Here is a 25,963-nt window from a genome sequence, read left to right as displayed (position 1 = left end):
TGGTTCCCAGACTATTTCAAAGTTTAGTGGGACAGTATCACCAAATGGTGATTCTGACTGTTGGAGTTTTCTCTGCATTATTGTAAGGTCCTTACTTTACAATATGAAGCACTTGAGCCAAGTGTTCTGATTCTACACAATATAAATTAGTCTGAATTGAGTGATGGCCCAAAGACTGCACAAGGAAGAATGACCCACAGTCTACTACACATGCATCCCTGCAGGCAGCATCCTTCAGGTGGATTTCAAAGAAGTATAACGTCTAATTTATGGTCCACAGATGTGTAAAATGTAAATAATCTGATTCTTGTAAAGTGTGTTTCTGCTCTCTTGCAGCACTCAAAGCACTTTATGTAATATGCATCATTCACCCATTTATACAAGCAGTTTTGTCTATGCCTAAGTGCTTTCTGTCTAATATTCATAAATTCATACTCCAGTGCATGCATCAGATCCAACTTGAGGTTAATATCATGACCACAGATATTTGACATGCAGACTGGGGTTCAACCATCAATCTTCCAATCAGTAAGTGACCTGCCCTACCTCCTGAGCTACAGCCACCCCAAGTGCACATTTCTGTACTGCTGTTCCATTCGCACAGCAACTGAAGGGGTGCTATCATCCACTGCAGATAGGCTCGCATGCAGTCTTACAAAATGCTAACTGCACATCATTGAAAGTAAATACTGTATACAAAGTTGTGCCAAGGCACAGACACTGGCTGCACTGGGCTTTTTGCATTGTTTTCAACACTCTGGCTCTTCACATGTTAGCACTTTTCTCTTTTCCACACCACAGGGTGGTTGTGCCACATATTGCTGTCACTGCCTACATTGACACTAAAAAACCTCTCCCACTGCCGTCGTGTTACCTACGCTGAGCTGTAAATTCTCCTTAACGCCTCGATTGCTCTCATTATAGACTCCACCATGGACAGCTGAAAACTCTACAGCAGAGCAGTCCTCGAGATCTGTTAGAAGTTTGAAGTAGCTCCGCTTCGGTCACAGGATGTTCTTGTAATGACTGTATGAACGACTGGAGATCCTATACAAACAGCAGAAACACTTCAGATTCCTCTGCTTCTTCAATCTCGTCCAGAGCACTTTCTGCCAGCCGAATCAGAGCATGTCGGGGCTGTCCTTTAAAACCCACCACTGTTGGTTCCCTACACTTAAGACGCTGGCACACCTTTGTGAGTTTGGGTTTCCCAAGGGTCCACAATGCTGTTCTGATGTCATCTTGTAGTTGTTCCATCTTTGGAAGATGTTAATTCAACATGTTCTAGATTTTTGTCCAGAGCAGGAAACATACTCTTGGCTGGTAGCTCACCAGATCATGTTACACACTGAAGGAAGACAAGGTTCATTCAGGTGCACATTGAGCTTTGTTGCTCTCAGTAGTTCTGTGTTACTGACGGCTTCCATCACAATAACTGTCCTGCGTTACTTTTGCAGAGGATTATTTATAATCAGCCTTTAGAGAACAGAGTAAAAGACAGTAAACAATACACAACATGTACCAGCTGGTTTACCAAAACATTTCTGATAATTTTAACTTAAACCAGCAAATATTTTTCTCTGTCATATTTTTGATGGTACAACACTTTGCAAAGTCTAATGTAGGATTCTAGGACACCCATGTTGCTAGGTTCATCCACAGATAAGCTTAACTAACTCTCTTATTTGGACACATTAATGTCACATTAACAGGAATTTCACTCAAAAAATATTACTTTAAATAAGTGTTAACTTTTCATAAACCTATGCAGTGCTCGTATACTGCTTTCACCTGAAACACAGCAAAACAGCAGTTCTTTGTTACTGACGGCTTCCATTACAATAACTGTCCTGTGTTACTTTTGTAAGGCATTACTTTGCCAGTCTCTCATTTATCTGAGCCGCCACTGCCACCTACTGACCAAACTAAATATCACCCTAACACCACATCGGGTGCGAGCAAATGTGTTTTGCTCTGTGATACAAACTATTCACAGCAAAAGCAAGAAAAAAAAGTGAGGGGGGGGGGCACAAACGCTGCGGGCTGAGAGTTGTTGACAGTTCAAACATTCAGGGTACCACACCAACAGGCATTTCATTCTCTAATCCAGCATGTTATTGTTTTGTAGGAGAAAAACCCATGCAGGTACAAATATCAAATAAATACCCTGTCTGACCGGACTTTGTCCTGTTGACTTATAGAACAGAAAACAAAAAGAAAAACAAACCTTCCTGTCACTCTTTGGCTAACAACAGAGCTCCAACATGTTCACACATGCTGTGTACAGGATCGGTCAGACTGATTTTGTTTGTGCTTTCAAGACTTTTTAACTCCTTCACCACCATCGAATTGAGGAAGCGAACAGTTTCATCTTCATTATGACTTTACAAAAAGTGGTGATGCATATTTGTAGAATTTAAATCGCTCCAAGAATTAGATAAACATTTTAAACATGGTTAAAAAAAAGTTTCATGTTTTTGTGTTAGGTAGTTTTAGTGTCAGCCCACTCAGTAAACACGCCACATCATCCCTGCTAACAACAACACCGCATTCACGTGCATGTTAGGCAGTATTTGACTCACTTGCTGCTGCGCTTGTCTCACAGATAGACCACATGAAAGCACTGTATGATGCACTGAAAGAGTACAGTTACTTCAGCTCTCACTGATGTTATTGACTCAAAAATGTGCGACCCTAAAACATTAATGCTCTTTCTTTCTCCTTCATTGGATTTATTCCACACAAAAAAACTGGTGAACCACAGAGCAGGCTCAAGTCATTCGGAAAGTCCCTTATTTTCACTTTTCGTTACAAAACATCAAAGTCCCCTCTGAGATCAGAATGTAGTAGCACTGATACTTGCCAAGTCTCTGAGCATTTCCTCTTTATTTATTTTTATCTTTCATCAGTTCTGCCTTCTAACCACAGCTCATGTAAGAGTTGTGTAAGTTGTCTGAGAGTCTGCTCTGAGTCTGTGTTTGTATTATATGCTGACTGAAGTTTCTAAACAAAGATAGGCCGTGTTATGTTCCAAAAACTACTTCCAAAAACATTCAGCTTTGATATTAATGAGGTTTTTGGGTTCATTGAGAACATGGTTGTTGTTCAATAATAACATTATTCCTCAAAAATACAACTTGCCTAATAATTCTGCACTCCCTGTAGGTGTTTAGGCTGTTTTGTTTATGTTTTGGATCAATTTATATCTGGCATGTGATTATGGAGTATGTTGTGTTTTCTAGTGTAGCTCTCCTGTTTGGTGGCTTTTTGGGAGCAGGTTGTTAACCAACTGGATCCATGTTTGATCTCCGGCTCCTGCAGTTTGCATATTTAAGGAAGGTAAGATGGTGAATACTGAGTTGCTTCTGATGCATCGATCTGAATTCGAGTCTGTGTGAATGTTAGAGAAAGTGCTTGTGTGATGGGGTGTAGTTCTCAGTTAGAGTAAAAAATGTGCAACATAATAAGCAGTTCATTTGACCAAAGGGTGGTACACTTTTGCTGTAAACGTACCAATTCTGTCAAAAGCAGCACATAACTGAGGGATGATTAATGTGGTAACTAAAATAAAGTGTAAGAGCAGCTCTGATGTAATGTGAGTATTTCTTAGTAAGACAGTTCAGAGATATGAGAGGAGCTGAAGGAGAATCAGTATGTGTATGTTTTCACCTTTAAACCTTGAAGCTGTATCTGAAAGGAACTTCGCTTTGGTTTGATGAGAGGGAAATTAACAAAAGTCTTTCCTGTCTTTGCACAGTTTGACATATTTTCACTTCATGTTCTCGTTTATATGAAAACAACTGCCAGAGAAATGGGCGTGTTCTGGGTATTGTCTGCCCACAGACGGTTTAACGGCTGCTCCTGTTTGTTTTCCTCAGGCTTCATATGGAGCTCGAGGGTGAAGTTTTAGATGAAAAAAAAAACAGATAAGAGGTACTTTTTTGTGATAATTCAGGCGCAGGAAAATCGAAAGCGTTTATTCAAGATGAGCGGCTGAAAGAGATACATGTTTCACACTCGCTTTGAATTTGAACTAACGCAGTCAAGTTTTAGACCCCGGTCCAGTTATCCACGGATAATATCAGCAGGCGGGATTTTAAACAAAGATCGTCGGACTACAGCGCGGACATGGCTGCAGGAACATGTGCGTGTCTTTGCTCGACTCTGCTGTTTGCTGTCGTCCTTGTGTCCGTGTCTGCAGGTGAGATTTAACTGTTGGTAACCAAACAGCCACCATAAGCAACATAAAGAAGAATAAAGAGTTTCAGAGTGGTTTGCATGTGTACAATATGGTATAATGCAATATCAACACACATAATACAGTAGTAGTTCATCGTTACGGAATGTTTTTGTTTTAAAGTGAATATGTGTTTTAATTGTTCATTAAATAAAGTTTACTTTAAACCCCCCCACTCATCATCAGGGCATGTTTCTGTGGAACCTGCAGGAAGTCAATTAAACATGTAAGCCCTAAACAATAAGAAGACAAAGGTCTGTGGAGTCTTTCCAAAATGTGGTGCTGATATTAAAACATCTCTGAGAAAACCATCAGCTTCCATTTACCACGAGCTCCTTATTCAATCTAAACAGACTAGCTCATGTAGTACTTTTCTACCTGAGCAGTCAAATCACTTCATACATGTCTCAATCAGCAGTGCTTTATGTCATATTTATTCACACTCCTGCTCTACCTCCTGAGCCACAGCCACTCTAATCTACAACTGTCATCAGAGTTTTAGACAATTCAAGCAGCAGGACTTTGACGTTAAACTGAGGTCAAAGTGCCCACAGATGATGAGAATTCAAACATGCCCCCTGATGTCTTGGCAATCAAGAAAAAAAACAGATGTACTTCATATCATTAAGAAAAAATTAACTCAAGTGTCAAAGACAGTAAGCAGCATATCTGAAGTAAGTAATTCCTTTTGTGATTCCACTGAGTGGTAGTGTCCACTAGATACTTCTCAAGTGTGCTGGTTTCTGAGGCTCCTCTTTTGACCCACAGTGTCCTCAACATCAATAAGAAAAAGCTTTTTTTTTTAGTGTCTTTTCTGATCCTTACTCTCTCACTTTGCTCTGTGTTGTTTCCTCTTCCAGACCCGGAAATCGTTACAGTTTTGTCTGGACAGAACGTCATTCTACCATGTCAAGCTCTAAGAGATAAAGGTTCCCTCAGAGCTGTAGCTTGGACCAAACCTGACCTACAAAATAAAAATGTGTATCTGTATCGAGATGGGCGATTTGATCCCGCAGATCAGAATCCATCTTTTAAGAACCGGGTGGATCTGCAGGACAGACAGATGAAGGATGGAGACGTGTCTTTGATTCTGAAGGATGTGATGATTAATGATGCTGGAAAATATGAATGTAGTGTTACCCAGAAAAAAGACCTCAGCCCTTCCACCACGACCATAACTCTTGACCTGAGAGTTATTAATTCTAAAGGTGAGTTATGAGAGTTCAGTGTCAGTGATCAAAGTTGAATCTGCTTCCTGGTTGTTGGATTCTTTTTAGCTCTTCACTCATCACCTACCTGACAGCTGACACCTCACACCTGTTTCTCACCTGCAGGTCGGGCAGTCCTACCAGTAGGACGAGGTGTAAGTGGTTCTTTTGGACTGGCCGTTGGTCTGTATCTTCCTGTTGTGCTTCTTGTTGTTGCTTTTGTTTTGTAGCTACAGAAAATTTAAAGAAAACAGTCAGTGTTCAAACCAACCTCATTTTTTTTGTTAATGAAAACAAGAAAACAAAAATGATCTGAGGTCAGACGAGCGTTAAAGATGGGGAACATTCAGCTGCAGATTTCAAACATCTAAAATTTAAACGCATTTCACATTTCTCTCAAACATCTTTGTAATATCTGATTGCAGCTTTATGACCTACAGTTTGAGTCCATCTTCAGTATTTTAATATGGTTTTCTCAAACCAAGTGAAACTTTATTATATTACTGTATGTTATGCTGTATCAGAATTAGTGATTTTGCTGTAGTAGAGTTTACATTATTTGTAAAATATTATATGTGAAAAAAAAAAAAAAAAAAAAAAAAAAAATATATATATATATATATATATATATATATATATATATATATTAGGGGTGCAGCGATACTCGTATCGATATTGAACCGTTCGATACAGTGCTTTTGGTTCGGTACGAATATATATCGAACAGTACAAAATTTTTAATTTATTTTATCAACCTTCCTTCTGACGATGCTGTCTGTGTTGAGAGCTCAGTGGATCTGCGCTCGACAGTGCAGCCTAGTCGGAGTAGTCGAACGCAGATTCACTGAGCGCAGGGCAAGCTAGCAGACAGAAGTTAAGCTCTCCTTGCAACATGACAAATTGAACCTCCCCCACCCTCATTCAGATCTGGCGTTTGGAACTATTTTGGTTTTCATGTGACGTATGACCCTGAAGGTAAGCGCGTCATGGACAAAAGTAAAACAGTATGTTGGATGTGCCACGCAATGCTCAATTACATGGGTGGGAGCTAGTGCGTTAGCGCAGTTAGCTTGTTAATGTGTTGACACCGTCCAGCCCCACGCATGGGGCGATCGGCTGTAACTCATTAACGGAGATTTGCCACGTTATGGCGTTAATGTCATTTTAACGAGATTAACGCTGACAGCACTAGTGGGAACACAACGAATATGACTGCACATTTACGCCAACATCATCCTAGTGCAAAGACAAGTGGAAGCAGACAAAAACAACAAACACGCATGCTACAAACTTTACCCGAGTCATTTAGACAGCCAATAGCACATGATTCTCCTTATGGGGACCTGATATGTTTAATATGCTGCTGAGAATATAGCCCAGAAGAAGCGTATAGTATAGCTTTTAGTTTGGAAAGAGACATTTCTCTGTAATAAACTCTCTTTTCCAAAAGATGAGTGATTCCTCGATTAGATTTGTTTTTTTATTACTTTGTTGTTTCAGCAACATTAAATTTAAAAACTGTACTTCTGAGTTAAAATATATATTTATAATTTTAATAAATGACAAATTAAAAAGGCATGAACATTTTTTTTGTATCAAAAAAATATCGAACCGTGACACCAAAGTATCGAACAGAACCGAACCGTGAATTTTGTATATCGTTGCACCCCTAATATATATACACACGAGTGTTTATACAACACAACATGTGACAGTAAGAGTTTGGAAAAATGAAAAATCACTGTGGATTATAGAAGGAGATATTATGACAGCCACAGGACTGTTGACCTTGCTTTCCTCGTCGGTTTTGTCTTTTCATCTGTAAAATGTGGGTAAAGTTGCATGTTTGGGAACACCTCATTGGTTTTGATGGGATTGTTGGTTTAGTCAGTTCCCTCCTCACACCAATGACTTAGGCTGTGTGAATATGTAAAAAATGTTATCTGTCTGGACAATAATGTTCAGCTGGATGGACTAGAGGGACTGTTGTCTATTTTTGTTGAAAACTCGTACTGTCCATGTTCCTGATTTGTAACTGGTTTTGAATATGGCTTCTGAATCCGTCCACTTCTTACAGACTGCTGAACACTTTGTTTTTGTGGTAGTTTAGGAACACTGATTGGAATCACAGATCACTTTTAGTCCAGATGATTTGGTTGATTTTGGTTTCACTTTATATTAAATAATCCCTAATCTGCATTACGGTTGTTGTTCTGTTTTGTTTTTGTTTCATGTTTTTACATTTTATATACTTTTGGGTCAAGTAGTAGGCATACACTGATTGTCGGTGTAGAATATTAAATCATGCTGCGTGTTATAGGGAAGTAATTTGGTATTTTGCCTTTTTTGGTGTTGGGTAAAATCAGCAATCTTTTTGTTTGTTTGTTTGTTTGTTTGCTTCATTTTTATTTTGATTACCTGATTGGTCTTTGCTTTGGTTGTTGTTGTTGGGTAGATTTGGGAGGGGGTGGGGGCAAATTGTTGCAGGAGTTGTACTCATAGGCACTTTAGTTCAGGCACATAAGCCTGTATCCCACTAGTACCAACTCGACTCGACATAACTCGACTGTGCTTGGTTTTGGCCATTTATAGCTACAACTGAGTACCCATCAAATAACACAACGTCATAATTTCTCTTAAACCAAGTCGAGCCGAGTTGACTAGCTAACAGTGGAAACTAGGTGTTAGGCACTTCGCTTGGCTTCCATCAGTTTCAGATCCTACGACCTGAATATTTTAATTATTGAATAATTCTGTTATTTAATTCTGTTATTACAGCAGGCACTTTGTCCCTTGGAGCTCTGTAGCTGCTGACAGAGCTCCTCTTAAACTAGCTGGGACCAACAACACATGGTGGGTTTCACTCTGAGTTCTTTTATATTTGGTGTAGAAATTCAGACTCATTCCTGGTGTCTGTTACACTGAACCAAGGAGTGAAGGTGTTGGATTTGGTGGCCTCAAGATCAAATAACTGATGTTTTGATGGGACTTCATTGAGCTATAACCTCCAACATTCAGTGATGGAGTGGTTTGACCAAATTCCCTTTTGAGTGAGTGAAATGCTAAGTTAATGATAGCTTGCTTGGTTATCAAGCTGCAATCATACCCTGTGTAGGTGCAATTGTGATTTCTTAGTTTGTGCATCCACAATTCTCATTGCTACTCTTCTCATATGTAGCAAGAGTAAAAACATTTCCACCAGAGACACCAGTCGATCTTATATTGTAGCTCCTGCAGCCTCTGTGGTCCACAGACATTTTTAGCCTCTGAGATGACACGTAACAGAAACCGAAGCACAAGATACCTGCTTATGGTTAGCCATCTAAAAAGTATGATATAAAGTTTGATATACTCTATATTCAGTTATAGTTCATTTGTCTTTTTGTAGCACCAAATCACATAAAGAGTCATTTCAAAAGTCAAATGATAATTCAAAGAGTCATGTTAGCTCAGCAGGATGTGGTTGTGAAACACGAGTGCCATGAAGTGTCTCATTTCACATATCTCTGTTAGTTCCTCTTTCCAAGTTTTTTTTTAACTAGTTGCAAAAAATCCCCCTTCTTAAAAAAGGGGGAAGAACAGCTAAGTGACAGCTATTAAATTGGGACTATTTTTTTAACTTTACAAAAACAAAACATAATTAACCCACCGTCAGCCACTCAACCTAAAAATATTTGCTTGTCAGATGTTTTTCACTAATAGTAACAAAACGATATATATATATATATATATCTATCTAACAGAAAACATTAATATATATATATATATATATATATATATATATATATATATATATATATATATATATATATATATATATATATATATATATATGTTTTCTGTTTTTATATCATATTTTCTTTTGGTTTAATAAATGTTGAATGTCTACATTTCCAATGAAGAATGAAAATGTTGTCTTGACAACCTGAAACTGTTTTGGGGTCTTGATTTGTCTCACATGGATGTTCTATGTCTCAGTCTAACAGCTATATGTTTTCATTGTGTTGCTCATATATTGTGTGTTTTTACATTCTTGTGCTTGAGAGACACCATTGACTGGAACCAAATTCCTCATATGTGCTCACATATTACTTGGCCAATAAATGTGATTCTGATTCTGATATGGTTTTCTCACACCAAGTTAAACTGTATTACACATGTATATTACTGTATTTCTGCTGTATTAGATTCTGTAATTTTGCTGTAGTCGAGTTCATCTTCTTTGTAAAATATTATTTATATTTCTGTCATGCAGTGGCGGTATGTATGTTGGTATTGATTTTCGTACTAAAAAATACTAGCTACCAGGTACCACCACCTGATGGAAAACCCTGAAAACCGGGTTGAACCAACCCGTGTAGGTACTAGATACTCCAGTAAAGACTGGACAATGTAATGAAAGAGCCACACTATACTGCAAAGCTAATGATGTAGAGCAAGATTTTAAAAAGTCTCCAACCTCCTCGTTCTAATGTTAGGAAACAATATACTTCGTACTAGGAAGCTCAGACAAACTATCCAGCAAGACGTTTTGTGAAATTTTTGAGATTTTGCCAAATGATTTGTAGATAAATCCCTGGTTATTACAGAAAGGTTCTGAATTCATAATATGAATTTGTCAAAGAAAAGGAAGGAAATGAAGTTTATAAAGCCCTATCACCAAATGGAAGTGAAAGAGTAAAAAGTTCCTAACTATCTGCACACATAATGGATTGTACCAATGCAATCATCTTGTGTTTGGCCTTGCCTGGGCACCAGCCAAGAGTTTTTTCTTTGTTTTCTCTCATATCTCTCCTCCCTTCTGTTTTTCTTTCCCTCCCTTCCCTATCCCCTAGTCATGTCTGTCCCACCTGAAATAACTTAAATGGACCAATACAGCAACACTGTGATGATCCACTTGGTAAAGTGAATCTGTTTGGCATGTTTCTTGGCCTTCAGACAATTATTCTGATGGCTAAAGACCCAAATGGGACAGCCAATAAATAAATAAATGGAACGCCATAACCAAGTGCTTGGCATAGTGTACAGGAACATCTGTATTGTAGACAAAAAGAAGAAGGCAATAGTGATCGATGTAGTGGTTCCGAATGACAGAAACATCAGGAAGAAGGAATACGAGAAGCTCGAGAAATACCTTAGAGAAGAGCTTGAGAAGATGTGGAGGGTGAAGGTAACAGTGGTCCCAGTGATAATCGGAGCACTAGGTTCAATTCAGTGACTCCCAAGCTAGGCGAGTGGCTCCAGCAGCCCCAGGAACAACATCGGAGATCTCTGTCAAGAAGAGCGCAGTCCTGGGAACAGCTAAAATACTGCGCAGGACCTTCAAGCTCCCAGGACCCAAGCTTGAAGGATTGACCGTCTGCAGGGGCGAGTGGGGAATTTTATTTAATTTATACATATATAATATGCATCATTAACCCATTTATACAAACACTTTTTCTACGATTAAGTGCTTTCTGTCTAATATTCACAAACATTCATACTCCAATGGATGCATCAAAGAGCAACTTGGGGTTAATATCCTAAATATCCCAAAGGTTATTTAGGATGTAGACTGGGGTTGAACCACCAACTTCTAATCAGTAAGTGACCTGCACTACCTCTTGAGCTACAGCCACCCAAAGTATCAATCTGCGCCCTTGTTTCAATTTGGACAGTACCCAAAGACGGAGGTGTTATCTCCTGCTCGCTCACAGTCCTACAAAATGCTAACTGCACATCTTTGGAAGTAAATGCCGTACATGTCTGAGGGATGCTGGGATGGAGAAAGCATCACTATATATGTCCACTGCTGCAACTCTCTGTGTTTGGTGTGACAGTGGGTGCAGTGTGCTTTTTGCATTGTTTTCAAAACTCCGGTTCTTTGTATGTTACCATTTTGCTAAAGATAGCTTGAGTTGTTTAAAGACAGGCTGATTTTAAGATAATTTGTAGGGAAGCTGGTGGTGCTGAAGCACTGCTTGGTGGATAATGCAGGGCATATTCGAGCACCAAACCAAATAATATCTATTCATCTATATTGATGTTTGTCTGGCATTTTCCAGCCATCCTTTAATCTAACTGTCATAGGGTGAGAGATGCACCCTGGACAGCTTACTAGACTACCTCAGAGCTCAGACAGACACAGACCTACAGCTAATTAAGAATCATTATTTAGTCCTGTTTTTGTTTTGTACTCCTGTTTCCTGTTGATTTGTAGAATAGGAAAAAAAAGAAAAGAACAAAAGAAAAGAAAAGCTAAATTTCATGTCACTCTTTGACAACAGCAGAACTCCCAACATGTGTCTGGGCCTGCTAAACTGCAACAGAAACAAAGGACCAAGCCTGATTTAATTTGTGCTGTTTTATCTCAATTACCACCATCAGATTAAGGAAGACAAGAGGTTCATCTTTATGAAGACTGTACAAAAATTGGGGGGAAAGATTTGTATAGGATTTAAATTCTCCAAATGTGATAAAAGAAAGTTTCACGTTAGGTAGTATTAGTGTCAGTCCACTCAGCACTCACATCATCACTGGTAACAAACAACACCACATCCACGTGCATGTTAGGAGGGCAATGTTTGCCTCATTGCTGTTTCACAGACCACATGAAAGAACTATATGATGTACTGAAAGAGTACAGTTACTTGGTAGTGAAGTGCAGCTCTTACTGATGATGCCGTTGATTCAAAAATGTGTAACCCTAAAACTTTAACACGCCTTCATTTGATTTATCCATTTTTTTCCACACAAAAACAGGTGAACTCCACAGAATGGACATGGCTGCTATGTGGAGTGACTCACTCTCAAATCATCTGGAAAGTCCCTTGTTTTCACTTTTCTTTATAAAGTTAATCTTCCCTCTAAGATCAGCTTGTAGTAGTAGCACTGATCCTTGGTAAGTCTTTCAGCATTTCCTCTTTTCTTTTAATCAGTTCTGCCTTCTAACCAGTTCATGTAATACAGAGTTGTGTAAATTGTCTGATAGTCTGCTCTAAGTATTGTGTGTATCTGTCACAGTGGAAACTCTTTTATATTGGTTTTATTCTGATTTTTTGTGTTTATTTATAAGTGTAGTTTTATTTGCATGATTTTATTCTGTTTGTATAGCATGTTTATAGTGTGTTATTTTACATTGTTTTGATCCACTGTGGGTTAGCTGGGCATGGGACAAATTAGCTGATAGGGATCACCTGCTGAGGCATGGTGTGTCCAGAGGTGGCCTATCAGCTGTCTAAAGACCTATTAAAAGGAAGTGTTGTGGAAAATTTATCAGTAACCTGCAACACATGATTTGAAGTGGGTTTAACATCCTAAACGTTTAAAAAAAAAAAAAAAAAAAAAAAACTTAACGAACTGTAAAATTTAAAAAAAAGGGGAATATATTTTTTAATTTAGACGCATGTCCACGCAATGTGGAGAGAGCATCCCAGTGAAACACCAGGACCATCTCTGAATTGTGGCCGCCGCCTTACATCTTATATACAGACACACAGACAAAGAACATTCCTCAAACTCACATGTTGGCCCCTCTCACTGGGGGGGGGGGCTATACCTCCTCCCTCACAGAGAGAATTATGACCTTGTTTTCTGCTTGGCCGTCACCTAAAGATTTACATCCTTGATAAGGTGGAAGGAGTCCCACTATTTGTTTAACGTCTCCCATTACAATGGCCTCACTGTGTTAACTTTCCACATGTATGCAAACTAGTGACAGGAGTGCTCTTACTATAGTAAAGGGACAAAGTGATATTACTATAGCTAATGTGATATAATTAAATATGTGATTAACACATGAGAAAAGAAATATGCCACCACATAAGCTAGCTGAGCATCGGAGGAGTAGAGGTCCCAGATATGAGGAGGAATACATGAAGGCCAGGTGGAAAAAGAGGGACCCGCTGCCTGGTCGTGGGGGTGCGTCGCTTTATCTGGAGACTGCTGAGCTAGACGTGGCGACCCCGACAGCAAGAACGGCGACAGTAGGAGACAATGCGTGTGATTAGCAGCAGGCAAAGGTATACCTCTACCTGCATTTTTAAGAAGTGTCTCCACTGTTGTTGACCCGGTGCAGCCATGTTGGGAGAGGTTCGCCATGGTTCCCGCTTCCGGGACGATTGTTCTGGCCCCTTTTTGTTTATTTACAGGGCGCTGATGCGAGGAGAGCCGTGGTGGCATTGCGTGATGGACTCCAGTGCAGAATGCGAGCTGGGCTGGGCGCAGTGAAGGGACGAGAGGGGAACCGGACGCTCCTCCTCGTCTGTCTGGGACTAGGCTGGCGAAGACTCCGCTCTGGAGAAGGACTTTCTGCCCTGCTTGTGCACCCATTATGAACATTCATCCGGGGTAGTGGGACAATTACATCAAGGGATTTTGCATATAGAAAGTTGTGTTTTTATTAGTTTTAGAACTGGGTTTGTTTATTCTGGGGAGATTTTAGTATATTTGATATATTGATAACATTTTATTGTGTGCGTTAAGAGTTTTTTTTTTTTTTTGCAATCCCTGCCTGGGAATAAACTGTTTCTAATCAGACCTGCATCATCATTGTACACTATTGTGTTAGGTGTCATAAAGTATGACATAAATCTAATATTGATTCTTTGACTTAGAGTGAACGCTGTAGGTGTTTAGGTTGTTTTTGTGTGTTTGTTTTATTTTTTTGTATTTTGGGGATAATTTTATATCTGGCATGTGATTATGATGTATGTTGTATTTAAAAGTGCAACTTTCCTGTTTGGTGGCTTTTGGGAGGTTGTAGAGCAGGTTGAGATAGAATAACAGTTAGAGAATGTTGTCAACCAACCGAAAGGTTGATGGGTTGATACCTGGATTCCAGCAGTTTGCATGTTTACATATATGTGACTAGGTGAATGAGGCTTTGAGTAGAAAAGCACAACATAAGTAGCAGCTCATGTTTATTTATATAACACTTTTAAAACAACTGTTGACCAAGGTGCTGTATATTTAATAAAAAAAAGGTCAGATGAGTCACAGAAAAGTGGATCAGACACCAGCTGGGGAGGATCAGAAAGATAAATACAACATCATTGTCATCTCTTATGTAGTCGGTGTCTCCGAAAAACTCAGGAGAGTTTTCTCCAAGCAGGACATCCCAGTGTAGTTCAGACCCAGCAACACACTCAGATAAAAGCTTGTCCGTCCTAAAGAAAAAACTCCTAAACACAAACTTAACAACGTGGTGTATGCTGTACAGTGCAGCGAGGAATGCCCAGAGCTCTACATAGGAGAGACCAAACAGCCACTTCACAAACGCGTGACACAACATAGAAGAGCCACCTCCACGGGACAAGACTCAGCAGTTCATCTGCATCTGAAGGACAAAGGTCACTCTTTTGAGGATGCCAGTGTTCACATTTTGTCCACTGTGAGCGACCATCTTTGAACAGAGACGGTGGTTTACGACACCAACTGTCTGCCATCTATAATTCAGTTTTGAGATCCCTGCCAGATGCCTTAATGCCCACTCACATCCTGGGCCATCTGACCTCAGGAAGTCACATGATAGCATGAGGCTAGATTTCACAGCGCATTCACCCGAAACCTTGATTGTGACCTACACCTGTTTTCACACCTTGACTAGTGCGATTAGGTAGAGGATCAATATGGGGTTCTGGACCAGCTGCAGTCGGCTCACTGTGACCAAAGACTTATGAGGGTTGTAGGTTTTTCCTGTGTCTATGAACGTACTTGTTCTGTCAAACGCAGCACAATAATTCATAAAGGAGTAGATAATGTGGTAACTAAATAAAGTGAAAGTGTAAGAGCAGCTCTGATGTAGTGTAAGGGTTTCTCACGGAGACAGCTCAGATCAACAAGAGGAGCTGAAGGAGAATCGGTGTCTGTATATTTATAAGAGACATCATTAGCTGTGTGGGATGAAAGAAACTTCCCCTTTTGTTCGATCAGAGGGGAAATCAAACAAAAGTCTTTCGATCTTTGCACACTTTAATATTTTTTCACTTCATGTTCTCGTTTACATGAAAACAACTGGCAGAGAAAACGCTCGTGTTCTGGGTGTTGTCTGCCCACTGGCGGTTTAACGGCTGCTCCCTTCTCCCAAGAATTCATTCGTGCTCTGTTGAGATCGAGGACAAAGTTTTTACAAAAGAAAAAAAAAAAAAGAGGGACTGTTTTGTGATAATTCAGGCGCAGGGAAACTGAAAGAGTTTATTCTGGCTGAGCGACTGAAGGACACACGTGACATGTTTCAAACCTTGAATCTGATCTCACGCAGACAGATTTGAATCTCCGGTCCAGTTATTCATGGATAATATCAGCAAGCAGGATTTTTTATTTGCTCGACTCTGCTCAACTCTGCTGTTTGCTGTCGTCTTTGTGTTCGTGTCTGCAGGTGAGATTTAACTGTTGGAAACCAAACAGCCACCATAAGCAACATAAAGAAGAATAAAGAGTTTCAGAGTGGTTTGCATGTGTACAATATGGTATAATGCAATATCAATAGATATAATATAGTAGTAGTTCATTGTTACAGAATGTTTTTGTTTTAAAGTGAATATGTGTTTTAATTGTTCATTAAATAAAGTTTACTTTAAACCCCCCCACTCATCATCAGGGCATGTTTCTGTGGAACCTGCAGGAAGTCAATTAAACATGTAAGCCCTAAGCAATAAGAAGACAAAGGTCTGTGGAGTCTTTCCAAAATGATCTGGTGCTGATATTAAAACGTCTCTGAGAAAACCATCAGCTTCCATTTACCACGAGCTCCTTATTCAATCTAAACAGACTAGCTCTTATGTAGTACTTTTCTACCTGAGCAGTCAAATCACTTCATACATGTCTCAATCAGCAGTGCTTTATGTCATATTTATTCACACTCCTGCTCTACCTCCTGAGCCACAGCCACTCTAATCTACAACTGTCATCAGAGTTTTAGACAATTCAAGCAGCAGGACTTTGACGTTAAACTGAGGTCAAAGTTCCCACAGATGATGAGAATTCAAACATGCCCCCTGATGTCTTGGCAATCAAGAAAAAAAACAAACAGATATGCTTCATATCATTAAGAAAAAAAATAATTAAGTCAAATGTCAAAGACAGTAAGCAGCATATCTGAAGTAAGTAATTCTTTTTGTCAGTCCACTGATGTGGCACACTTGGTAGTGTCCACTAAATACTTCCTGAGTGTGCTCCTCTTTTGACTATTCTCAACATCAGTAGTTAAAAAAAGTATTTTTGGTGTCTTGTCTGATTCTCGACAACTCACTTTGCTCTGTGTTATTTTGTCTTTCAGACCAGAGAATCATCCCAGTTCAGTCTGGACATAGCATCAGTCTACCATGTCAAGCTCCAAATAATAAGGACTCCATCAGAGTTGTAATGTGGACCAAACCTGGCCTACAAGATGAAAATGTCTATTTGTATCGAGATTTGAATCTGAAGAGCAGATTTTTAAGAACCGAGTGGATCTGCAGGATGAAAGACAGATGAAAAATGGAACTGCGTCTTTGATTCTGAGGGATGTGACGGCAGATGACTCGGGAGCATACCACTGCATACGAGTCCAGTTGGCAGTAACTCGAAGTAGCAGCAATCAAATCACCACTATCAAGCTGAGAGTTGATCCTCCAGGTGAGTGAGTAGAGTTGAGTGTGTGTGTGATCAGAGGTGAAGCTGCTTCCTGGTTGTTGATGTTTGTTTCTAAAGATGTTGTTGATGAGACTTTGTAGAAAGCAGCTGGTCTGAGTGATGTGATCAGAGTGCAGTAGATAATGTCTGACATCAGTTTGAAGAGGAAATGGATTCTGTTCTGTTCTTCACTCATCATCTACCTGACAGCTGACACCTCACACCTGTTTCTCACCTGCAGGTCAGACAGGAGGACACACAAAGGATAGAGGGAAGGAGGATGGATCTGTTGAACTGAAAATTGCTCTGTCTGTTTCTGCTGTGCTTCTTGTTGCTGCTCTTGTTGGTTTTATGATCCACAAAAAAAAAAGTAAAAACAAAAAAGCCAAATGTTACTCAACCTAAAAGTAATTGCTAGGCAGATGTTTTCACTAACAGTAACTAAAAAAAAAAATGAAAAGAAGGATATATATATTTTTATATTAAATGTTCTTTCTATATTCTGGGGATGGTGGTGGTGTAGTGGGGTGAGGGGTGTATTCTTGGCACATTTTAGGGAGCTGTGAACAAACTAAGAATAACATCATGGAAGTGCACCTGATAAATCTACAATAACTGTGTAATGCTGTCATTTCAACATGGCCTGAAGAAGTTTATTACTACTGACCACCAACATAACATTATCTCATCTTATCTTATCTTATATCCTATTGTATGGAGATAAGATACAAACAGCTTATTAAACTAATATATTGTTAAACCTGTAGTTACTTCTACTTTTTTTTAAGTTTGAAAGTGTGTTTATGCCAATGTGTTGTTGTGTAACAGCTTTCAGAAGCACTGTGTAATTAAAAGTACATGAAAAAAAATCTGGGTCAGTGAGCTAATGCTTGTACTTGGTTAAATGGTGACTCAAACAAAGGGTAGCTATGCAGCACTGTTTTGTTGCAATTGAAGAAACCACATATTCAGAGGAAGAGGGCGGGCTTTACTTGGTGTCAGTGACAGAAGTGAAAAAAAGCTCAAATGAGTGAGAAGGACGATGAAGGAAACATCTGTGCTGTGTCTGCTCTGTAAGTAGAATCTCTGTGTTTGTTTGAATTCTTGTACTTTGACTGTCTGCTCTCCTGATAACTGATGATGGAGGAGAAGACATGAAAAACAAATCAGGCTGAATTCAAGTTCAAACACCACGAGGACCAACTGCAGGTCTGAACTGACTCTTTATCTTTGCTCAGGAGTCAAGGAAACACAGCAGGCAGTGAAAAGATCAAATCATTCACTCATTATATCAACACAGCTGCACAGTGGACACATGACTTTGTGGGACTTACTTTTTCAGACTTTTGTTGTCCAAACTTCATTGAAACATGTTGCAGAGATGTGTTGAGGAGATACATTAAAGAGAGGAGTTTGTGTGTTTGTCAGCTGTTTGTGTGGAGTTTTTCTTTATGTTCGCCTCAAATCAACCTGAGAGTCATTTCTCTTTAGTTCTGATCTCACTGCTGAGCTGCACAACAAACCAAGGTCAGTAACCTTCTTCTGTCACAGTTTAAACGTGAGAAATGCTCACTGATATGACCTGATTGGGTTCATGTTTTAGAATATATACAAACTAACATTTTAACCCTCACAGCTCGTCTGACTGTGAGTCCCAGCAGCTCTCAGTTCTTTGAAGGAGACTTTGTGTCTCTGAGCTGTGAGGAGGACGACAGCTCTGCTGGATGGACTCTGAGGAGAAACACAAGCAAAGGAAACATCACTCAGTGTGGAGATGGGTGGGGAACATCATTTAACTCTTCATGTGACATCAGTTACATCGTTGAACGAGACAGTGGAGTTTACTGGTGTGAGTCCAGAGAGGGTCCCATCAGTAACATGGTTAACCTGACAGTCACTGGTAAGCTGAGTGTGTGGAGTTAGTGTTGATGAAGCTGTGTGTAAATGGATGAAATGCTGTAGTTTGTCTCTGTGTTGAGGTGGATCAGTGATCCTGCAGAGTCCTGTCCTCCCTGTGATGGAGGGAGATGACGTCACTCTGCTCTGTAAAACAAAGACCACTCCCTCCAACCTCCCAGCTGCTTTCTATAAAGATGGCTCCCTCATAAGCAATAGGACTTCAAATAATATGACCATCCAGCATGTTTCCAGGTCTGATGAAGGCCTCTACAAGTGTGACATCAGCGGTCATGGAGAGTCTCCATCCAGCTGGATCACTGTCACAGGTGACACACTCACCTGTCTGTGTTTCTGCAGCTTTCAACATTCACAATGTGACGACAACTTAATGACTGTGTTTGCTTTATTTTAGGGGAGCACACCACCACACCTCCACCTACATCCACACCTCCACCTACATCCACCTCTAACCCTCCATTGAGCTTGTCAATTGTTGTATCGGTCTGTGTGGTGTTTCTTCTGGTCCTGTTAGTGCTACTGATTTTGTTGGTAAAACGACTTCTTCATCGAAAACCTGAAAGTGAGACTCAGACACCTGAATTTAGTTTTGCCAATATCCTTGCTTGTTATTATATTCACATTTTTTTCATGTAGATGTTGTCTTATTGCATCTAATAAAAGTTGCCATAACAACAGTCATAAAAAAATGAATTTAAATAACTTCAGCAGATCAAAGCGAAACTGAAGAAGATGACAACACAGACGATGTCATATACAGTGAAATCACATTATCCCAACGACCAACACAAACCTCCAAAGAAAACAGAGGTAATATTTTCAGGGTTTTTCAGCTGGTTGTTCAGTTATTTGGCACATTTTACTTGTTTGCCATTTAAGACACCCTGATGTGTTTAAATAGTTTAAAACATGATCTGTCTGCAGATTTATTTGAGCTACTTTTAGGCTTAACTAATATCTTACACTCACTCAACAATCTGATTTTTTGTGTTTTTTAAGTTCTGCATGTTAAACCACAGCAGCCGTTTCCTGTCGCTGACTGCAGATCACCATAGACTTTTTAGAGTAAATAATTTTAATGTTAAATATTGACTATGTCAACAGATAAAGGCACGACTGACATCGCAGACGATATCACATACAGTGAAATGAAAATATCACATCGTCGGCAACAACCAATCAAACAAAGCGGAGGTAAATTTTTGCTTGTTTTCAGTAACTCGGGGTGATGGTGGCTGTAGCCGAAAACATCACTGTGTTTGCTGTGATGCATTGTTGAATATGTTTCCTGTTCCGGCTGCTGAAGCAGGAAACATATGGCATGCTTGTTGTCAGTGTAACAAAGGTAAAGAATTTATAGAGCTACCTCAAATTTTAAAGTAATTCTACAGTGACCAGGTTTTATGGTCAGATGAGGATATTCTCACATTATATTACAAATGAATAATTTAGTTGTCTTCTGTGGTCTTTCGGGGCTTTTAGATATTGCTGAGAAGGCCAGATATTTCCTTCTTTTTAGTAATGTACCAGACTTTCCACTCTAAAAACTTTGGTTTCCTGTTCATCCTGATGATGGTTCATTTCTTCATCAACATCTCTCTTGACCTTATATTGAGAGTTCCAGTGAACAGCTGCAAACACTAGATGTTTTACCTGCTTGATGCACAAAAAGTATTTGTATCCATCCTTCCATCCATTTTATTGTAGTTGTAGAAAAGCAGAGGTGTACGCAAACATACACTTCCCTCCTTTTTTCTGGGTAAGCAGGTTCTTAGACACATTCCTCCAACTCTCATAGGAGGTGCCCATTAGTCAGATGCCTATCTAACTATTTATCTATTAGTTTAACACGTAAAAAGTGACAGACTGAATTATATAAAATGTCTACATTTTTGACCTCATTAAAGTTACTCATGTAAAACCACAGCAGCAGCTTCCTGTTGCTGACTCCAGTTAACTGCATTCTGACTGAGACATTTCACCGCAGTCTGTCATGGGTTGGCTGACAGTAGTGTTCATGAGAAAATTTTTGCTTTGTGCTCTGTGGTGCAGTGCACCAGCTTACATCAAAAGAAGATAGCATCAAAGATATCCATCTTCCTTTACACAGAGATACCTACCAGTTCTTTCTGATTGATTGTTGTTTTAAAGAAAAGGTATTGAGAAGTGGTGGGAAAAACCCTCTGAAAGGATGCCCCAGTTTCGAAAATGTGTCACTTAAAAATCTGCTTCCACATGGAGTGGAATAATTTTTTTTTTTAAATACTCTTGCAGTTGTGCCTCGAGAAAGTGACCCAGCTGTGGTCTACTCAACAGTGAGAACTAAAGATGGCAAATATGGACAAATAGGTGTCAGACCAAAGAAGACCACAGGTAAAGCTGCTCTTTATTTTAACGTTGAACAAAGAAAAAGATATCTTAAAGAATATCCTTCATAACAGAAACAGAACTAAAATCTCAAAGGTTTCCATTTAGATTTAGTCCCTAAACGTCTCTTGTTCCCGCGGTGGATGGATATAAACACGAACAAAGTTTGAAATAATTAGTTAAGTTGATTTGCCAAGTAATACAGTATGAGACAAAAGCTTGGACTTCACACTGTTTTTTTCTACCCTTTGATCTGTGTGACATCATTAAATTGAGATACGCCTAATGTGGAATCTCAGGCAAAACTGCCCATCCAGCTGCTGTTCAGACCGTTTGTTTTTGAAGAGTAGCCATAAACCTTGAAAGAGTTATGCTAAATCGTTTAGTTTCAGGCTGAGGATTAACTCAGTTGCACAAAGCCCAGTATAACATAACAAGTGTCTTATTTTTTTTAGCTATAAGTACAAAGTAAAATAAAAAAGGAGTATCTATGCCTGTTCTCCACAGTGGAAACCATTATTAGACTTCACCAAGTTTACAATCAAAATGTGGAAAAACTGGACCAAAATTTTGAGAATCAACAAAAAAGAAAAATGTGTTTCAGTTCCCTTAGTACACGTCCTTGTAGTATATCATGGGAATCGTGTACACCCTTGTACTTCCGCATGAACCTGCTGTTAGTGAACGAGATGTGAAAGAGACAAGCTAAATTATACACTGTACAACGAAACAGCCAGAAAACATCTACTGGAGTTTTTTTTGGTTTTTTTGCAAATGCAGGTTGGTTCCCAGTGCAGTCAGTTTTCACTTGTCTGAACTGGGACTGTGTGATGCAGGGGAGTTGAAGATGAAAGTTTTGATTAAACCACAAAGCTTGTAATCATGTTTCCTGTTTTTTGAACTGTGTGTTTTTGTGTTCACACCTTAAACCAGAATGAGATGTGATCGACTCTTCAGTCCACCAATCCAACCACTGACATCCAGCTTCTGGTCTCTATATTGTCAGCTCTCCACCTCAGAGGAGACCACATTCACTCGTTGATACAGATGTATGTTTTATGTCTTTTTATGACTGAATAAGACCCAAAAGTCACACCCTTTTTAACAGGGATTTTAAAAGAGGTTTTTTTCTGTAATATCAGTGACAATTATTTAAATATGGTAAATGGCCTGTATTTATATAGCGCCTTACTAGTCCCTAAGGACCCCAAAGTGCTTTACATATCCAGTCATCCACCCATTCACACACACACTGGTGATGGCAGCTACATTGTAGCCACAGCCACCCTGGGGCGCACTGACAGAGGCGAGGCTGCCGGACACTGGCGCCACCGGGCCCTCTGACCACCACCAGTAGGCAACGGGTGAAGTGTCTTGCCCAAGGACACAACGACCGAGACTGTCCAAGCCAGGGCTCGAACCGGCAACCTTCCGATTACAAGACGAACTCCCAACTCTTGAGCCACGATCGCCCCGATAGGCTCATATGATTAATGTCCTTAGTAACTTTTGTGTTATTTATATTTTATTTATGTTTGTTGTATTTTAGGATGGATCAATAAACTTTTGATTTTACTTGCTTTTCACACATGGTTCTGTGGGTTGCATAAAGGTCACACATGGAAAATTTGATTTGTTACAGTCTGCATGTGGTTAACCGATAGTGCAGAAAACGATGAAAATTAAACCACAAGTGCTGACTAAAAACAGCAGGAACATTATTCAGTGGCTGTAGGATGCACAGAAAAGCATCACTACAGGATGTGTGCATGTGTGTGTGTTTGAAACTAAAGAATTTGATCTTTTTTCATTTTCGCACTCAATGAGAAACCAGTTGGCAGCAGATGGTGTGGCAAAAAATGTTCCATTTTTCATTGAATAACTCTTGACTTTTTACAGCAAACATGCAGAAACCCATTTATTGCTATTTTTTTATTATTTCATTTATTGATTATGATGAAAATAGAGAGTTGAAGTGTTTCAGTGTCTGATTAACTACAATCTTATGAGCATCTCAGGCAGACTGGATCACACCACCTGAAGCTGATTAGAGCCCCATATGTTAAACATCTCTGTGAAGAACTAAATGGCCACAAATCATATTTAAAGTCTTCTGGGACTTAGTGATAATTCCATCTGGGTGTTTCAGATGACTAACAAAAGATTTTGCTAATCATGTTCACAAGATGCAAATCTAAATTAGGGTTTTTTTTTTCTAGATATTGTACAATATGACAGAAATTTTCACTACTGCAGTAATGATCTGTATGTTAAGTATCTGGTGTGTGCATATTTTAGGATCTCAAACATTTAGTATACAGATAACATCTGTCAAATATCTAGTTTTGGGGCTTTAATATACATAATCTCAAAACTGGATATTTCAAAGATAAAGTTAGTATGCAAAGAGATCTGAGAACAGCTCTTCGGTGATTTAAATATTTGGATCTTGCATGTGTACTTTACTCATTTACTCATGGGGGCCTTTTGAATTGCCAAGACCAATGACCAATTTGCTATCGGTGACCCTACCTGGGTGCAAAAGCCGCCCTTACAACACAGCCTATGGGATCCCTAGTGTTTTTTTTACTGGACTTCTGTGCAACTTTACAGTTTGTCCATAACAAACACCATGTTTGAAAATAAGGGTGTCTATAAGTGCACATGGCACCAGGACACCCTATGTCACAGGACAATGATTGATCTTGTAATCCTGCCAGACCTGCAGCAACACACTCAGACAAAAACTGGTTCACCCGAAAGACAAAACGCCAAAACACAAACTTAACAATGTGGTGTATGCTGTACAGTGCAGCGAGGAATGCCCAGACCTCTACATTGGAGAGACCAAACAGCCACTTCACAAGCGCATGGCACAACACAGAAGAGCCACCTCCACAGGACAAGACTCAGCAGTCCATCTGCATCTTAAGGATAAAGGACACTCTTTCGAGGATGCCAATGTTCACATTTTGGACAGAGAGGACAGATGGTTTGAAAGAGGAGTGAAAGAAGCCATCTATGTCCACTGTGAGCGACCATCTTTGAACAGAGGCGGGGGTTTACGACACCAACTCTCTGCCATTTATAATCCAGTTTTGAGATCCCTCCCCAGACGCCTTAACGCCCACTCACATCCTGGGCCATCTGACCTCAGGAATTTGCATGACAAGGTGGGGCCAGGTTTCACAATGAACTCACCCGAAACTCTGGCTGATTGGGACCCACACCCAGTTTCACACCTTGGCTCAGTCGATTAGAGGATCATCAGGGGGTCCTTTTGTCCCTCTGTGGGGGGTTACTCCCACTAGGTTTATATCTGGGACTCTCCACCATTTGACCTTAGAACTGAAGAAGCTTCTCGGATGAGAGGTGAAACGTCTTCAAGCAAGTTAAAGAAGTCCAGACGCTTTTCTTTGCAAGCTCCTTTGACTACGATGACCTGGATGACTGAGAACCTTCACAGACATATTTAAGGATCTACTTAATCCCACTGGCATTTCGGAAGCAGAGTCTGAGGACGAGGGGGATATCTCGCCTATCACTGGGTGTGAGGTCACTGAGGCAGTCAACAACTCATGAGGCTTGATATAAGGAATGAGAGAACTCACAGCTGTTATTTTAATCAGCCTGTCTCAGTTGTTTTAACTCTTAAGTATCACAAAGTAATGTGGTAACATCTGGACTGACAAGTTTACTGTCAGCATTTTAATCGCTAGTTTAAAGGCTGTAGGCTGCAGCTGTTGCTCTAACACTATAAATGTAACAGGACTCGGTCCTGGTTCTAATATTCTGAGCTGCTTCCAGCTTTATTTGTGAAGAGCGCAGCAGCTTACAAAACACGTAGCTAGCTCGTACAGCTGTGACGTACAATTTTCATAAGCTAAGATGACCTTAAAATAATGGGGCTACGTGCGGTGATGCTAGCGTTAGCCATGTTAGCACGTTACCTTCAACAGGTGGTCAGACTGAGTAAACAGGCACTCAGTCAGAGTCAATTGAGCTCTCCATTTCACTGCAGGGTCCCTTCATTCTTCACATATCCCGAGTCTGAATGGCCTTTTTACAAGCAGACATGCTTCTTAGCAGGCTATGAACACAAATGGTAGCATAGAAAAATCCAGGCAGCCAGCCTGTGTCTGTCCAACCAATCAGAGAGCTCCTTACATCTTACGGTGTGGCTAATTTTCCTTGCAGCAGGATTTTTTAAATGAGGAGTGGAATTGCCATTTTAAATGTCAGAAATAAATATTTGATTTTTGAAACCATTAACTTGTTTTGGAATTTGAAAATTTGTTCTTCCCGACTTCTCTTTCCTTATTCTTTTCCCCCATCCCCTGGTCTTTTCTGTTCTGATTGTAATAACTTAAAATAATAACAACAAAAAATTCAAATTAAAATCTAATAAACAATGACAATCAAGTGGACCAGTATAGCAAAAGCCATAAAGCTCCACTTGGGAAAGCAAATCTGTTGTGCATTTTTCTTGGCCTTCAGAGAATAATTCTTATTGCCACACAAATGGACAGGACAGGCAAATTAAATAAATAAATACATCTTTAAATAAAACACAACCATTTAATGAAAAAATGCGCATTTTGAGTGTGCTATTTATTTATTTATGTTACCCTATGGAGGCAAT

General features: G+C 39.6%; 2 protein-coding genes, 1 long non-coding RNA gene and 1 pseudogene across 4 annotated transcripts; 3 read left to right on the top strand and 1 right to left on the bottom strand.

Annotated features, from left to right (window-relative positions):
• The window catches only part of LOC146578653 (uncharacterized), a 563,460-nt pseudogene that overhangs the window by 122,274 nt on the left and 415,223 nt on the right, over window positions 1-25,963 (bottom strand).
• Window positions 3,860-6,018, top strand: LOC146578674 (myelin-oligodendrocyte glycoprotein-like). Its single transcript, XM_085269125.1, has 3 exons — window positions 3,860-4,201; window positions 5,098-5,445; window positions 5,572-6,018. Exons 1-3 carry the CDS (start codon window positions 4,129-4,131, stop codon window positions 5,673-5,675), a joined length of 525 nt encoding a protein of 174 aa, XP_085125251.1. The 5' UTR covers window positions 3,860-4,128; the 3' UTR covers window positions 5,676-6,018.
• LOC146578673 (uncharacterized) lies at window positions 9,270-17,876 on the top strand. The gene is made up of 3 exons (XR_014891574.1): window positions 9,270-15,802; window positions 16,703-17,040; window positions 17,279-17,876. It is a non-coding gene; the product is annotated as an uncharacterized LOC146578673 (long non-coding RNA).
• On the top strand, window positions 18,559-22,896 carry LOC146578672 (uncharacterized). 2 transcript variants are annotated; one of them, XM_085269011.1, is made up of 6 exons: window positions 18,559-19,262; window positions 19,349-19,516; window positions 19,666-19,764; window positions 20,059-20,148; window positions 21,229-21,327; window positions 22,255-22,896. In XM_085269011.1, the coding sequence occupies exons 1-6, from the start codon at window positions 19,055-19,057 to the stop codon at window positions 22,257-22,259; spliced, it is 669 nt and encodes a 222-aa protein (XP_085125137.1). In that variant the 5' UTR covers window positions 18,559-19,054; the 3' UTR covers window positions 22,260-22,896. The 2 variants fall into 2 exon arrangements, with proteins under 2 accessions (XP_085125137.1, XP_085125136.1); XM_085269010.1 differs by having other exon boundaries at window positions 19,663-19,764.

This window comes from Mchenga conophoros, linkage group LG3 (assembly GCF_057382185.1).
Source record: "Mchenga conophoros isolate Kocher_MC1m ecotype Shallow Benthic linkage group LG3, M_conophoros_male_GT1.1, whole genome shotgun sequence".
NCBI classification, from domain to species: domain Eukaryota; kingdom Metazoa; phylum Chordata; class Actinopteri; order Cichliformes; family Cichlidae; genus Mchenga; species Mchenga conophoros.
Note: the sequence above shows the minus strand (reverse complement) of the source record. Positions and strands in the feature narration are given on the sequence as shown.